The sequence below is a fragment of the Nestor notabilis genome, unplaced genomic scaffold, assembly GCF_000696875.1.
Source record: "Nestor notabilis isolate BGI_N333 unplaced genomic scaffold, ASM69687v1 scaffold4399, whole genome shotgun sequence".
Lineage (NCBI taxonomy): Eukaryota > Metazoa > Chordata > Aves > Psittaciformes > Psittacidae > Nestor > Nestor notabilis.
The window spans coordinates 1-17,078 of NW_009943112.1; the positions used below are offsets into that span (position 1 = coordinate 1).

The 17,078-nt window shown below is 36.9% G+C and overlaps 1 protein-coding gene across 1 annotated transcript in view; it reads left to right on the plus strand.

The window, feature by feature from the left end:
* Positions 1-3,957: 3,957 nt before the first annotated feature.
* Positions 3,958-17,078, plus strand: part of MRC1 (mannose receptor, C type 1) — a 33,799-nt gene continuing 20,678 nt past the window's right edge. Inside the window, exons 1-9 of the mRNA XM_010021726.1 lie at positions 3,958-4,137; positions 7,252-7,409; positions 8,365-8,478; positions 9,779-9,894; positions 11,115-11,263; positions 12,711-12,910; positions 13,514-13,638; positions 14,802-14,889; positions 15,815-15,959. Of these exons, the coding sequence (XP_010020028.1) occupies positions 3,990-4,137; positions 7,252-7,409; positions 8,365-8,478; positions 9,779-9,894; positions 11,115-11,263; positions 12,711-12,910; positions 13,514-13,638; positions 14,802-14,889; positions 15,815-15,959 (1,243 nt within the window). The 5' untranslated portion in view covers positions 3,958-3,989. The remainder of the gene's footprint in view (positions 4,138-7,251; positions 7,410-8,364; positions 8,479-9,778; positions 9,895-11,114; positions 11,264-12,710; positions 12,911-13,513; positions 13,639-14,801; positions 14,890-15,814; positions 15,960-17,078) is intronic.

A 17,078-nucleotide genomic window follows, 5' to 3' on the forward strand; every position in this document is an offset into this window, starting at 1 on the left:
ATATATTTATGAAATTATTTAAATTATATATACAGACTTTTTCAGAAGAAATATAATTCTGGCACTTGCCTAATATAAATAGGAAAGACAAAACAGGGATAAGTTTTTATAGTTTTATTTAGACCTGCAACCTTATATCTCTTTGGGTACTATAAAAACCTTGTAACTTATTCTTTTGTGTCATCACCTCTTTTTTTTGTTTTTTTGCAAGTTTCTTTCTCCTGCCAGGACATATAGGTATCTCTTAAATCCACTGACATTATTTCGTATAGATTTTGGAAGCAGAAAAATAAATCATTACTGGATTTCCAGTTCAAATACTAATATGCATTATTTGCAAACCAAATATTTTGGAAACTCAGTGTTTGACATTTGGCTTAAAAACATGTTTTCTAATGTTTTTTCTGCTTTTGCCAGTGTATAACCAGTCCAGTCAAAAACGTTTAGGACAGAGACTTCTGCCTATTCTGTTTTGCTTTATTGCTAACAGAAAAAAAACCCAAACAAAACAAGAAGAATGAGCTACTATACCATTAATTATTAAGTTAATACTTTACTATTGGAATCATGCATGTTTGTTGCCTAGCTGAGAAGGACTTTAGTGCATATTCTAATCATTTCCTAAATTAAGATGTAAAGTTTTGTTAGGATCTGTATACAGCTGGCAACTATATGCTTTAATTTACATAGTTTGTCTTAGATTGTTCAATTTGCTGCAGCTCAGTTTTTCAGACATCAAGCATCAGTTCTTAGGCACTGATGCCTATAAATATATCGATTCAATACTAGCTGTATCTTATTTAGATTTAATTTCAATTTTGGGTGGTCTAATGGCCATTTCTTTCTTTTGCAGTATGCTTTTGATTCTCTCCCCTTTCTCCGCCCCCCAGTTTACCAGTAATTTGGAGGACGAACAGAACTGAAACAAAAGGTTTCAATTATACAGAAATTGCTGAGTAAACATGGTGACAGATTAACCAGAGTTTGGCAGTGATTCACTTCATAAAATATTTTCCATAATGTCCCATGGGGGGAAGTCATAAAAGGAATAAGCATGTGATCACGCAAGGTGTTAAGTGCCCTCATCTTCTAATGATGTAAAGGAAACTCATGGCAGATGATGTTTTCCTGACTAGGGCTCCTGAGTCAAGAAATAAATTAATCTCAAATCCATATGTGCACTTAATTGTGCACTTAAGGTTGAACACAGAGGCAATTCTTTGAAATTGTAACCCTAGAAGTTACAATTGAGTGTAACAAGGCATTAAGTATGTGGGGGCTGTGAGACAGGAATATATATTTAATGATACAATATAATCATGCTTGTATCCAGAACAGAGAAAAATCTTTACAGGATATTTATTTCTGTTGCAGATGAAGATTTCCAGAAAGCCAGCAGTGGTACAGGGTTTTCTCTTAGTAGCAGAAGTGTTTTTTCCAGCAGGGGGCCACATCATTGTACACATCTAAGCGATGTGGAACCCTGGGACTTCAAAGCATTGGCCCTGTAATACAGCAAAATGGATTAATAGGAGCCTGTTAGTTTCACCTGCAAAACTAGCTTATTTTTTAACTTAATTTCCTAAGGAAAGGCTGTCTGTCTCTATACCTTCACCAAGTGACTGCCAAAATAGATTTCATCCCAATCCAACCAGGTGTAGCGATGTCAACGTATTGTTTCCAAATGCTTCATAAAACATTCAATTAGAGGAAATAGGTACTCTTAGTGTCAGTGTTGTGACTGCTGTGTGAGCTCTCACCAGCCAAAAGGTGATGGGGGTGAGAGAGAGAAATCGGAATGCCTGAATCATGATAACGCTTCAACTAGTGCTTTCACCCTTTTAGACACCCATGTCAATCACTGTGAGATCTTCAGACTTCAGGAAGCCATGCTTATAGCTTACAAAACTATTTGCTTGCTATTTGAAGAATAACCATTCTATGCTTCCGAACTTCATTTCTGTATCTATTCCACAGTAAATTCATCAGCTTGACATTTGGGATAACATTTTTTGCACATTGATATGATTTTGTTTGTTACATCTTATTTGTTCTAGTTTGTATTGTTTCTTTTGCTTAAGTCAAATGAAGTTCAGGGAGTAGTACTTATTTCCATTAGGATGAAAAAAATAGGTTGTATATATGGCTTTGTGTCATCAAGTATTTTCTTTAAAAGGAGAATAGAGAAGCACAGAGTTAATTTTTTGCTGAGTACTGGAAATGAAGAACTGAAGACTTTTTCTTACTGAGAAATCATCAGCTGTGTCATTCAGTAAGACTTGCTCCAAAGAAACTAGGCTGTCAACTGCTTTTCTTGGTAGCCTGCAACAAATTCCCTAGTGTTAGTGGATTTATAAGCAAAAGGTTCTCCAACCCTGCCATAGCTGCTGTAGTCTTTACAGTAGTAGTCTCACAGTCTCCTTCGGTCTGAAAAAGTCTCATGGACTCACTGGGGAATAAATACCTCTGTGACTGTCTTTGTAGCTATGTCTGAACTACTGACATCTGTTCTGTTCAGTGCCTACAGTTTGCAGAAGGGTGAATTATGTGCATTGGAGGTGCACACCTGCCTAGATTTTTTTTTAATTTTTTTTTTCCCCCAAAGCAATTCTCTGACTGTTACAGCAAAGCAGGGTAAAACACATATGCCCTGAGCTGAGACCAGGCACAGGACGTATTAGGCAGCTGTCTTAAGCATTGGACTAACCTCTACAACAGCATTTGCCAGCTCTGCCCTCTCCTGTTTCTCCCAACACCACTACGTATATTCAATTTGTTTTTCTGGGATTCCCCCACTCTCTATTCCAGTTCTTACTCTCCTGTGGCAATATTGACAAGGATCTGAGCCCCTTATCCTGGGGTCATAAAGTTCAGTTTTACTTAAACTTTGTGAGAACATGCTAGCACTTTTTTGAGGCAGGTCTGCAGGCAGCAGACACAGTTTACAGCTGTGCTAGAAATCTGGATTGTGACACTAAGTAACTACTAGCCATCAGCATACTCCAGCGGAAAGAGGATGTGTGCTTGCAACCTGGGCCTGACTGATCATAACTTTGGATTCGTACTTAATTATCTCTACAGGATATATCCCACTGTTACACACAAATACATTGCTTCTTCTTCCCTGACATATACACAAGTATTTTTTGCCAACAGACTTTTTAGCAAACCTGCTACCCTGTTCTACTCTATATTTTGGTGTTTGCTAAACCCATCTGCTGATTATAAGTAAAAAGTGCTGCAAGAATCATAATATGTTTCTACAACAGCAATATTGTGTTTATTACATATTTGGGTGGCACTCCTCCCAAGGCTGAATTGTTTGCTGAACAGCAGTGTGGTTGCTGGCAGTACTCTGTTGCTGTTCTGTTGAACTTTTAAAAACGAGTTTACTTAGACAGTATAATTTTCTCAATGAAGCTTTTAAAAAGGATTCCTAAAAGCAGTATTCTTATTTGTGTTCACTTGCGACCCTGTAGAAATATTTATTTTTTCTTTACTAGTCTAGTAAATGGGGCTAATCCATAAAATGCCCAATGTTTGGGGAAAAAATTACCATCATAAATACATTTACTAAGTCCAGTTTCTTAACATATAGCTATACAGCATGGAAGAGAAAGAGAAATGCTGACATGAGTGGAGAAAAATGGTAAAGCACTGCTTTGCAAACTTTACATTTTAGCATTTATAAGTAGGTCAAACCTTTATAAACCTTTATAAAATAGTCAAACCTGTGTTTTAAGGTAATTTTTAATTCTGGATTTTCACAAGATGCAAGTACTTGCAACTTTAGTGTGTAAAAGAAATCTGGAAGTTTCAACTTTTACTCATGCAATCAGATTGTTATCCCTGTATATATTTTCCAACTCTGTTGTTAAATCTTTCCTTATGTGGTTTTCAGTCTTTAGTTAAGAATAGAATTCTGAAACTCTTCATGGTAATTTTTCTTTTCAGAGACTAATGTGCCCATTAGATGTCCTGATCAATGGATGTCGTATGCTGGTCACTGTTACATAATTCACAGGGATCTCAAAATATGGAAAGATGCCTTAACATCTTGCAGGAAAGAGGATGGGGATCTGGCAAGCATCCATAATGTTGAAGAGTACAGCTTTGTTATTTCTCAGCTTGGGTACCGTGAGTATTTTGTTACAATAACATAAATATGTTTATACTAGGAAAATCAAGAGTTTTGAGTATGTCTTGCCTATTAATAAAAGGAGGAGACTGTTTAAAAAAAAGTAATTGTGCTGATCACAGGTTTCAGGAGGAGTTAGCTTTTAAATTAAAAAAATCTTTGGAAGAAAAAGCACACGATAATATCACAAAACCCAAACAAACTCTACTGTCACAGAAAAGCTGTGGTCAATGTTGTGAATAGCATCAAACCCGAACTATTTTTTAGAGTCTGCTTCTACCTCTTTTTATACAGATTAAAACAATTTTCAACTTTTTCAGAACCTAGAAGGATTTTTACTGTTGGTCTGCATAGATAACGGGAAGCAAAGTCTGTTAGTCAAAGATGATTTGGGAAGATCTGGGTCCTATTACCAGCACTGCCGTGCCCTTATTTTCTAAGTCACGCTGTTTGTGTTTCTTCTGAAAAAGGAAGCTGTCTGTCCCAGTGTGTGGATTCAGATGTGCCCCAAAGTAAATGTGATATTTAGGTGCTTAGTTTCTGAGAACTTAGTTTCCAGTTTTTGCAAGGCAAGTTAGGCTATGGATGCTGTGTGTTCATTCCAGGAGGTGCAACCATGCTGACACCAAGGCAGTTTTGTCGTTGCTATTGTTGTACATGAACCTGATTTTGCATGCAGGATCAATTACTGCTTTTTGATGAGAGCAGCATGTTCACACCTATGATCCATCTTTGCATCTTATGTGTGCTTTTAGTGCCAGGTAAGTGTGACTTAGAGAAAGTGCAGTAAGCTGCTTTGAGCTTCAGTGTTAACAGCAGTCTTGGAGTGGAAAACATAAAATAGCTGATATGCTTTAGTTTTGTATCCTAGCCAACTCCACAGCAATTTGTGCTTGTCTTCACATTCCTGAAAGAGTGATTTGTTGTTTTTTCCTGTACAACATGAAACTTTTACTCTTTCAAAGGATATCATTAAGAAAGGTGAGACCTCTTGATGAGACAGTAGGACATTTGGAAGAAGTTAGGCTCTTCCTTTATTTTCTAAAGGAAATAAGATGTATTTTCGCCTTACTCCTTGGAAGTAGATTATTTCATAGTTTAATGCCTTCTCCAAAGACCTTTTCTGAACTGACTGTGCTGCACTGTTTTTGTAAAAGTGAATGTTTCTGAAAGGCAAATAGTCCTGAAGGAAACCAGGCTTCTCACATATGGCATACTCACTGCAACGGCCTATTTTGAAAGCATTCTTTTCAGAGGAGTAAAATTGGAACAACTAAAGAAGCCTTTTAAGGCAGTTTATGACAGTATCAGATTACCCTTGTTCACCACTGAGATGAGAACACCATGTATTGCAGTGCCTAGAAAATCTTGTTTGCATCAGAACTGTGCCTTACAGAAAGAACAAAAGCCTATCTTTGTGCCAAACATTTCACAGTCCCATGATAAAACAAAGGAAAAAGGGCTACAATGAGATGAGTATTGTCATAGTAGTCGAACTTCCATTGTCCTTACCCACAAAGGAGAACTTCAGAGAGGAACATGAAGAAGAATAAAGAAGTGCATTCTAGATGTTTACACAGAAGTCCAGCATGTGATATGGCATGATCGTGGCGCAGTGCGTGTCTGAGAGAGTAGAAAACAGCTTTTTTGCAAGTGGCGGGGGGAAAAGAATTCTTAGTATTTAGTCACCCAGCTTTACTCCATGACAGCATTTCTTCTTCAGAGAAAAAATGTTATATAGGCTCTTGGCCATTTCTGATTTGCATGGCTTATGTAGAAGACTTTAATGTAATATGTTGAAGAATGCAGTTTATTGATCATATTATAGTGGTCTGAGCCCACTAAAATAGGTTCTGGCTATGGGTGAGACCTCTGCTGTATTAAGTGCTCAATAAACACAGACAGCAAAATTTTAACATATAACTAAACAAAAAAATAAAAAATAGCATGAATGGAAGTAGCTAAGGAAGGAATGAGAGCACGATGGGCAGTGGAACTTGAACAGGTTTCAATTTTGCTAGCAGAGGAGAGTTTAAAGGTTGGTACTGAGATGCGATGTTTGGGGACTTCTGAACATGAAAAGCAGTCTGGAGGAAAAAGTAAAGGTGCCTGTTTGAAAATGGAGCTTCATGTGAACCTAAGTTCTTCTTCTTAAGGGAGATATGGTAAGAACAGTATGTATGAGCTATAAGGGCTGATCATCCTTTGGTATAGTAAAGACGGGAGAGACAAGGAAGGGAAAGAGAGAGAGAGTTGACTCCATTAAAATGTCAGGCTGGCAGGGTGTGCAGCAGCTTGGTTGGTGAAAATGGGAAGCCTCCATATTCCTGTAACTAGCAAATGGAAGAAATGTCACAAGAGAGTTTGAAGTTACAGGCGTATCTAGGAAAACTTCAATCTGAAATGTGTTAATCAGAAAGGATTTCCTTAAGGTTATGATTTTTATGCCTTTCACAGGCACTTCTGTTGCTTGTCATAGCAGCAACAGAAAAGAAATTGTTCCAGTTCCATTGGGAGACCCACTCCTGCATCTAGAGTCTTTTTGGGTGGGCTCACAATCCCATTTTTAATTTCCATGAGTGATTTCTTGTCAGGTTGACTGTGGTCAGGATGTTAGAGGAAGACTTACAGAAGAAGGCAAGAACTATGATAATAAGCTGAACAGGAAAAAGCTCTTGAGTGCTGTAGATGGGTTGTAAAAATGCAAAGTCATAAGCAGTGGAAAAAACTCTTAGAAAGTAGTTTCCTTGTCACTGAAAAATATTCATAATGAGTAAATTCTAGCAACCAAATAGTTCATATTCTGCTTGCAAAGACTGCTGTCTAGCGAAAGGACTGTGCATGTAGCTGATCAGTGTGATCTAAGTTAAAGTGCTGTGGACAAAAGGAAACACCTGCTGCCTTTAGCATAGGCTGGATGGCAGACTAGAAATAAATAATACTGACTGGAGTGTGTACATGAGGAATGGTCTGCCCTCTTTATGAAACAGAGAGCCTTAATTTCCAGACTGCCTTTTAAACTTCCTGAAAATAAATCATTTTCTGATCTATTAAGATAAAAATTCACATAATGTAAAAGGACTGTTACCAACTTTGTTAACTGAACTTTTTAGAGCCATCTGATGAGCTGTGGATTGGGCTGAATGACCTCAAGGTTCAGATGTATTTTGAATGGAGTGATGGGACACCTGTCACTTATACCAAGTGGCTTCGTGGAGAACCCACTCATGCAAACAACAGGCAAGAGGACTGCGTTGTTATGAAAGGAAAGGTAAAGTCATGTAGTTATTGAATTAATTAGCTTATAATTCTATCTATCAGTTGGGTTTTTTTCTGTGCAAGAGCAACGAAGTAGAGGGTATTATTGTTTGAAGCAGCCTATTTTAGAGTCTTATAGGTGTTATTTTTTTGAGGAAGGATCCCTGTTGTTTTTGTTTGTCTTCCCTGGGAAGCAGGCAAGTGGTGGCTTTCCTTGCCCCCCAGTATCCATATTTCTGGATTTCAGTTTGTGCATGTGGGCTTTTTTGAAGAAACTTTTAGTTTCAATGTTAAGTACATGAACATGCAAATGCTTTGCTTAGTAGCTTTCAGGAAGCTACCAGGACATTTTGGGTATGTCTGAATTTTTTCTGCTGTGACTGAATATGGGATATACACCTAGCTTTAAAAATTGCACTAATAGTTTTTAATGTGTTGGAGAGAAATATTATCTTTAGAAGAAAACAGAAGCCTTCATTTTCTTGTTCTAGGCAAAATTGTAAATCTTGGGTCTAGGTGGATTAAATGTTATACTTGCAATCGCACTGCTCATGCAGAGCTATGAGAAAATTAGTTGGCAGTGGCATTTGTAGAAGCCTTTACTGAGTAGCTGTATGCCTGCAATTAAAAGGCTGCTTTGAAAAGGCTGCCTTTAGGAATGTGGCAATGATTGCTGACCTAGGTGTACTACAGAAACTGAGATAATAGCTGGCATGAAAGTCAGTCTGTGTGTGATGTTGCAAAATGCTATTTTTCCTCTTTGTGATAATTAAAAATATCGAAGGCGTAAATCAATGGTGAATCAGACGGTAGAAATAGGTTGGAGTGGGGCTGGAGTTAAGTACTGAACTTAGATGTAGGTTTTGCTTCTTTTAAAGCTAGTAAAAAATCATTAAATACTTAAAAGCATAAAGTACCTTTTTTGAAGATTAGATCCCACTTGACTAATGTTCTGTTCTTATGTTCAGGATGGATTTTGGGCAGACCATTCTTGCGAAAAGAGAATTGGCTACATCTGTAAAAGGAAACCCATGTCAGAAGGTCCTACTGAAGAGGAAACTATTGACATGGGCTGCCAGAGTGTAAGTGAAGAAAAAGTAGTCTGATCTGAATAGGCTGCTAGGAATGGTTAAGAGGGGAAAATGACACCTAGGTCACAGATTAAACAGAAAGAATGGGTTCTGTGTTGTCATCATCAGAACAGCTGGCCTACTGATTTCTAGGGCAGGTGGGATAGGCATTCATTAACGTACAAATAAATCTAGGCTCTGACTGTCATTTGGCAGATCTTGATGCTCCCTTTCTTTTTTCAGAACTTAAAACTCAAACCTGTAGGCCCTTCAGCCAGCCATTTTCCCTTGACTGGCATTCAAGTCTTCCTAAGGAATTGACCTGTCCCAGCAGTTGCTCTTCAGCTCTGCCTACAATTTTCTTCAAAATTATTCATAGCAGGAAGGGTGTGCTTGCCTACATACTATTCTCAAGGCTTTACTGTGGTCTCTGGCAGTGCTTTCTACTTTGAAGAATTTGTTATGAGTGCCTGAGCAAAATGAATCCATTGTGCTCCTTCTGAACTGCCAGCAGATCTATTGTTTATTTGGTAATTGCCTTCTGGTAACATAACACTCAATAATTAAAAAAAAAACTACTGTAATTTCTTATGTCATAGGGAATCTTACTGACTTTTTGTCTTCCATGAAGCAATTGCCTTTTCTCCCAAATCTGCTTTACACAGCTGCAGAGGAAGTCTTTGATGTTTATTCCTAGTATTTGTAAGAGTATCTGGGAACCTTGCAAATAGTCAACTGCTGAAAAAGATAGAGATATCCTAATGCTTTTAGATGTTATCTTTGCTTAGAGAACTGAGTACCTGCATATAGACAAGTCTCTTGTAGGTGAGAAACTGAAAATCATCAGAATAAAATTTGTGTGAATCGTGGCTGGTCACAGTAAACTCCTCTGTAAGCATATTTCAGAATTAATGGCATTTGAATAACAAAATATTAGAAGAGTGTTTTAATTTTAGTTAATAATAAACAAACCTGTTTGAGGTGTCATTCCCTTTCTGAAAAGCCAAGCTGAAATTTGCTTCTCAAGACTATTCTCGTGATTGCACAATGCCTATGTGCTAGTTATAATCCTATACTGAGCGCTAAAGGTACACAGCAAAGCTTCTTCTGCCTTTGTAAGTGGAAGGCACTGATTAAAAATCATAAAATGTGAAAAATAATAAGTTAAAAAGCTTTGATCCTGCTTGTTTCCAGTCTGGCTTTTTCAGTCGTTCCTTTGTCTAATGGTTAGCTGACAGTGGTATATTTTAATTTTTTTAAGAGGTTTAGAAAAGCTGCAACGTATGTGGTCACTTAATGTTTATTTTGACAGGGTTGGAAAAGACATGGTTTTTATTGTTACTTCATTGGAAATACGTTTGTATCATTTTCTCAAGCAAATCAAACCTGCGGAAGGCATCAGGCCTTTTTAGCAACTGTTGAAGACAGGTATGTACAAGTCTACTTGCATGAGAGGATCACATGAGGATTTAACACCTGGCATCATCTGAATATCATACTCCCATCCGGACAAAAATCTTGCTTGAGAGGACACCTATCTGTAGATACAGAACTTCTCACAGTTTTTGCATGTAATTCAAATCCAGGAATTAAGTTTATAGTAAAAATAGGTGAGGACTGTGAAATCAGTATTGATATAGATGGTTATGTCAAGGGAAATGATAGAATTGTATTTTCTATTTCCTTAATTGTAGTGGCTTGAAGATGGGTTTTATTTGAGTGAAAGATGCAGAACCCAATTTTGATTATTAAATGAAGAGATATAGCTCTGAATTCCTTTCAAAAGGTACCTGAAAATCCATCATAATTCAGCCAGGGTTCTGTGTGTGCTAAATCTCTGAAAAACTGGTGCACAAGGAATATTGGGAAAATCAAAGGGTTAAGAACAGCTTATTTTGCTTGCAGTTAGCTCAATGCTTTTCCCTTTCTCTTATTTGTTTCTATATAATCTAAATAGATATGTTCTACTGTGAAAGCTCTAGCTGTCAGGAATGGTAGCTCTCTAAATGTAGGTAGCACTGCAGCTGTCATAGAAATGGTTTAACATTAACGTGGTCTTCAGACTATATGTTATTAAGGGAAGACTTTTTATTTACTTTGATTTCTTAAGAGCTGTTTGTTTAAACACCATAATGAACTATGACAGGTGTTACCTCTACATAGGTTTGATTCCCAAACATAACTTTTCTTGAATGATCATTGGATCTAATTTGTAGTGATTCTTAGTTTGATCATTTAGCATCGTACTACTCTAGCGTCAACTATTGTATATTTCACCAATAATGCTGAGACTCCCTTTCCAGTTTTGGATTTGCCTGAAGCAAGAAGTCATTAAAACACAAGGCTAATAGAAAATCTCAAAAAAATACAGTGGTATAACACATAGGACATGTCAAGCTTCTTCTTTCCCACCAATTTCATTTCAGGCTGTGATTATGTCACTTTCTTTACTGGACGTCTGAAGAGAAGGCAAAATACTCTGTTATTGAGACTTACAAAATATCTGTTATGTAATGTTTTCTTATGTGCCTTGTTGAAGTAAATCCATGCAAGCTGTGCTTTCAAGAAGGTACAGCAGTAATTCCGTGAAAATAACAAGCCTTTAGCAATTTTAAAAATTAATTTAACAGTTGTGTTCTTTGCAACAGATATGAACAAGCCTATCTGACTAGCCTGGTTGGGCTGAGAACAGAAAAGTACTTTTGGATTGGACTTTCAGATGTAGAAGAAAAGGGAACATTCAAGTGGGCTAATGGTGAATCTGTCTTATTTACACACTGGAATTCTGAAATGCCGGGTAGGTATGGCTCTGTGCTGTTTTATGAGTTCAGTGCCCAAAATATACTGCTCACTACTTGAATTTTTTTACTTCATAGTTCTCACTTGATGGTATAATGACTAATTGTTCTCAAATATATCTGGCTGCTTTCTCAAGCATGAAGTGCTGTCACTGACTTCCTGTTTAGTGCTGAAATGAGTTTTTAACATGAGCTTGGGAAGAAACTTTTAATTGAGATCAAGTTTCTGATTTGTGTCTATTCTGGCAAAGTCTGTGTCTGTACTGCTCTGGAAGAGCAATCTCTGCTGGCATACTGCACCCTGCTTGCAAGTCTTGCCTGTTCAGTCATATTTCATAGTACATTTGCTCACTGCATGGTCTGAGGTGTGTGAGATCACATCTTACATGAAGCATCTCTGGTCCTAGAGAAAATGGGATTGTGGGGAAGGACAAGAGGGCCAAGGGAAGATTTGTGTCTAATGTTTCTTTTTTTTTGTTGTTGATATCTTTGCTAGATTAATTGTGATTTCTTTCTTTACTAAGTTTTGTTGATGAAAACATTTTTTTTTTCTTTTTCTGTTCTAAGGTAAGGCTATGTAGACCATCAAGCCAGTAATAGACTAATATATAGCAAGTTCATTTTTGAAAAGCATAGTCAAATTAGACAAATTTGAGAAACTACCTCTAACTGCATCTTCAGTTTTAGGGGAGGATTTCTTAGATCAGAGGTTATGATGTTCCTGGAGTCAGCCACTGGAGGTGATATGTTGTGAGGCACGATTCAGTATCTCAAATGTGGATGAATCACAGATTTGGGGATTTTTTGTTGTTGATTTTTTTTTTTTGTTTTGTTTTCTTTCGTTTTCTTTCATTATGAACTAGAATCATAGAATCACAGAATGGTTTGGTTTGGAAGGAACATGTAAAGGTCATCTAGTGTTCATTCCCCCCACCTCCACGGGCAGGGACATCTTGAACTAGATCAGGTGGCTCAAATCCCTGCCCACCCTGACCCTGAACATTTCAGATAATGAGCCACCCAAAGCTTCTCTGGGCAACCTGTTCTAGTGTCTCATCACGCTCACAGTAAAAAAATATCTTCGTTATGTCCAATCTAAACTTACTATATTTTATTTTAAAACCATTGCCCCTTGTTCTGTCACTACAGGTCCTGGCAAAAAGTCTTTCTCTGTCTTCCTCATAAACCCCCATTGTAGATTGAATAGCCATGATAATGTCTCCCCAGAGCTTTCTCTCCTCCAGGCTAAACAACTCCCTGCCTTTCTTTACAGGGCAGGTGTTCCAGCCCTCTGATGATATTTATGGTCCTCTTCTGGACCTGCTCTAACATTAGAAATATTTTTGACTCTACAAAGACTTAATTTGCATCAGGATAGAGTATGAAGTTTTCTAAATTCTTACGACTCCCTAAATGTTGCTTTTGTGCATTCCTGTTTACAACCAGGCAGAAAGCCAGGTTGTGTTGCCATGAGGACTGGGATTGCAGGTGGATTATGGGATGTAATAAAATGTGAAGAAAAGGCAAAGTTCGTGTGCAAAGTGTGGGCAGAGGGAGTGACACTTCCACCTGTTCCTACAACAACTCCTATTCCCCGGTGTCCAGAAGGTTGGGACTCAAACAATCGTATTAGCTTCTGTTTCAAAGTAAGTATGTTGCTTATTTCTGCATGAAGGTAGTTTCTATCTGCTGCACATACATGAAATAAAAATTAGTATACATAAATCTTATTGCTTCCTAAGCTTATTTACAGATTATATGTAGAGGTCTTGTTCCCTTCTAATGAAATTCTCATGGTTTTATTTATTTAGTTAAAATCTCATCTTCAGGTTTGATCTTCTGGTGTTAATTTCCCATCCTTTGAAGACTGAATCTCCCATTTTTTTAAGATTGAATTTTCCATTTTTTTAAGATTGAATTTTCCATTCTTTTAAGATTGAATTTCCCATTCTTTTAAGATTGATTCAAAGTGGCTTTCTCTTAGTTGTTGTCTTGTGGCAGATACTGACGTCAGCAATGTCAGTTTGCTAACTTGGCTTAAACTCATGTCAGTTTGCTAACTTGGCTGAAAGATACTCATACTAAATGGGTGTTTCACAGAGGTGAACGCTTATACACCTTATATTCAAAGTTTCTCTAATCCCCACAGAACAAGTTAATTGTAAATGAATTGCTTTTGGGTAGCTGATGTTTCTTGATCTTGTGATCTATATGGTCTGTTCTGTCTGATTGCAAAATTCTCTCTTTAGTCTTTTTCAAGACCAGAGCAAAAGAAAACATGGCTTGAATCTCAAGAGTTTTGTCGAGCTGTAGGAGGAGATCTGGCCTCCATTAATGGTAAAGAAGAGCAGTATGTGATACGGCGTTCTATTGTGTGAGTACCTGTGGTGTGGTCATCCGTTCACTTTAATTACCCTTTGTTCTTTCTGAAATATTTAGCTTTAGATGTATGTGTTTTCTGCAGTGTAAGCCAGTCTGGATACATTATCTGCATCTGTTTAAAACACATAGTAAAAAAACAGAGCTGGTGAAATAGAAGGAGTTGTATGACTAGCAACACTCATCCCAGAAGCTAATGCTAAAAATGAGTTCGCCAAGATATCTGGTTCAGGCAACATTTATCATCTGATGTAAAATTACTTACTGTGGATTTGGGCATACTATAAAATTACCACAGATGCCAATTTTCACATAGCTAAGTGTACAAACAGGCGTGATACAGTTCTGGTCAAAATGTTGATTGTCTCTCATTCTTATGAACTGACCAGAAAGCAGGAACAACTTCAGATTCACTTTTTCCTACACAGGGAATATAAATAAGGTTAGTAAGTCCTTGAACTGTAAGAAGCAGGTGTGAGATTTCTGAATGAATCAAACACTTGGAATCATGACCTGAATAGACTGGGCTCAATGAACCTCTACATCCCTGTCTAACTAGGAAGCAAGACTGAAACATGGCAGCCTTGCAAAATGCTACAACCATGCTAGAATCCCAGATAAGCTACATACTGATAGTAAGGAAGAAGTCTCAGATGCTGCATTATCACAGATTGACTCAATAATTTCAGATAAATCAGAAAAATGTGTCTGCTTGCAGACAAGAATTAGTTTAAGGTGTTATTTTTTTAATGTGATTCAACTGCAATAAGTAACTGTGTTTGGAAACTGTAAGTGCCTTTACAGAGAAAATGGATAGCTGATAAATGGAGCCGCAGTAGGTATTGAACCATTATGCAACAGTCTTAGGCCACCTTATTTTCAGGAGTTGCATTAGATCTGGACATTTTCTTGGTCAGTATTTCAATCTGCCTGAATTAACATACACAGCTGATAACAGCTAGAAGTGATTACATTTTAATTAATTTCCACCCTGGTTCTTATTGTTTCTAACAGATTTAGGGATTATTTTAGAGAACCTTATTAACTGTTGTGAGTGATAGATTCTGAAAAATATTGTAATGCCCTTATTAATTCGGGGCTTATGTTTAAACTTCTAACAATGGGACATTTATTATTACTTTTTTGGGTTTTTTTTAGGAACAATGGCTATTACCACCAGCATTTCTGGATGGGTTTACATTACTTGAATCCTGATGATGGCTTTGTTTGGAGTGACGGATCTCCAGTGAGTGATTTAATTTTCCACAGCTGTTATTTTGCACTCCCTGTGCTTCTCAAGTGTGTGTGGTATATATGTTCCTGTGTAATTTTATGCTTAATCATAACCCTTCACTGCATCATGCTCTCTTTAGGAAAGTTCATGAACAACAATTTCTTGGCTTTTGTTTTTCTTTTTACTAAAACGTGCTATATTTTATAAGAAAATGTGCATTGAATAGACAAGAAAATTAAATTCATGTAGACCAAAAGGATGTTCTTGTAAATACAAGGATCTTTTGAGTGAAATAGTCCATCCTTAGTATTTCTCTTCTTTGCTAATTACATCTTTATCTGAAATGGTCTACATTCCATGGAGCTGAAGGCAGTTGGTTTACGCTTGTGTGACTTGACTATACTTTAGACTAAGATAGAAAACTGTAGAAACAAAGAAGGTTTTGGAGATGTGGGTATATTTCATGAAAGGCTGGTCAAAATATATTGAGGGAAGTTTATCATAAAGAAAACTGAATTTGGAATTTATACAGAAGAATTAGAATAGCAGTACTATTTTTTGGACAAAAATGCTAACATTTTTGTTGTGTCTTAATAATGTCCTACTCTTTGACTCATACAGAATATTTGCTTAATTTAATATCAACATGTAGCAAGCTCCATCATTGTTATCAGATTAATTTTACAGAATTTAGGTTCCATAAATTCTTCCAAGTGTGATTGTGAACAACTCTTATCTAAGATGCAGTCCAGTTGTAATCTGAAAGAAAGTTTGAAACGTCAGCATTTGCATGGGGAGATTCTGGTTTCCTCTTATCTAAGTTTTTAAAATGACAGTAGGAACAACCTGGAGGTCTGTGGTTTGATGCTCTCTCCTCCTTCTGTCCATTATTTTCTTTCTATATAACAGAATCTTCACAAAACCTTTTCTGTCATAGGTGAGGTATGAAAACTGGGGCTTTGGAGAACCCAATAATTATCAAGGAATTGAACTTTGTGCAGAGATCAGTGGTGATTCCAGCATGCTTTGGAATGACAGGCACTGTGATTATCTATATGGATGGATTTGCCAGATAAGAAAAGGTATTGATATATGTGTTAGTATGATAAGAAAAGATTCTCAGCTGATTTTTTCCTTAAGAAACAAAAAATCTCAAAACTTGTTTATCAGAATGGTTTCCTGTGGAATGTGAAATGTGAAAGTGAAATAAGGATTTCTATATCTTTGATGCATTTAAAGATACACAGCCTTTGGTGCCCTGCTGGGACTTCTCACTGATCCTTCTCTGTGATTTCAGAAGAGGAAATGTGATGTTTGAAAGATAGGAAATGCTACTTTGAATATTCACATTCACTTCTGACATTTCATTCTCCAGCAAATCCTACTCTGGATTTTTTAAATTTTTTTCTGCATTGAGTTTCAAAATATTAGAAAGTAATTTGCAAATCAGTTCACATACCTGAATTTTTATGTGTGGAAACTTTCTTCTTCACTTGGCTCAGGTACTGCCAGCTGTTGTTAGCTTACTGAATCTGTAATTGCAAGACGGAGCTTGGTCTTGAGATACTTTGCTTTGATTTGGTTTATATTCACATGTTGGTTTCTAGCTAAATTTTCTTGAGATCTGAGTTTGGATGCTTTTTATTTTCTGAAGACATCAGCATGAAATTTATAATTTAGGGAAATATTGGGTTCCACAAGCAGTTTATCTACCCAAGTTTGAGTAATTTATAAAGTGCTCGTTTAAACATTTTGCCACATTCTTATATTGGGAGGGGAGCAAAATAAAGATGGTGCATTAGGTTATTGACAATAAGGTACCAGGTCTGCTTTACACTGGTAAAAGAATGTCTTAGGCAGAGAATTAAATGTCACTATCTGTGAGATAATATTTTAGGACAAAGTAAGTTGTTAAACCTATAAAGAGAGATCTCCTGTATTAGAAATTGTTTTCCTGAGATGTTAATGATGCCATCCAGGATGCCATCTCCATGGTGCCATAGCAAAAACAAACAGGGGAATCCTTTAGCCTGAAGTCTTCTTTTCAGAATGGACCAGTTAATTTCTTGGGATCTCTTCCAATGAGATTTTATCTAGGAAAATTTTTAAGATCCAGGTAGAAGTTCTTCTCAACCAGAGAAAGGTGGAAGGAACTTCACTCTGTAGTAGCTATGGCACCATGGAAGAAGCCAGCATTCCTG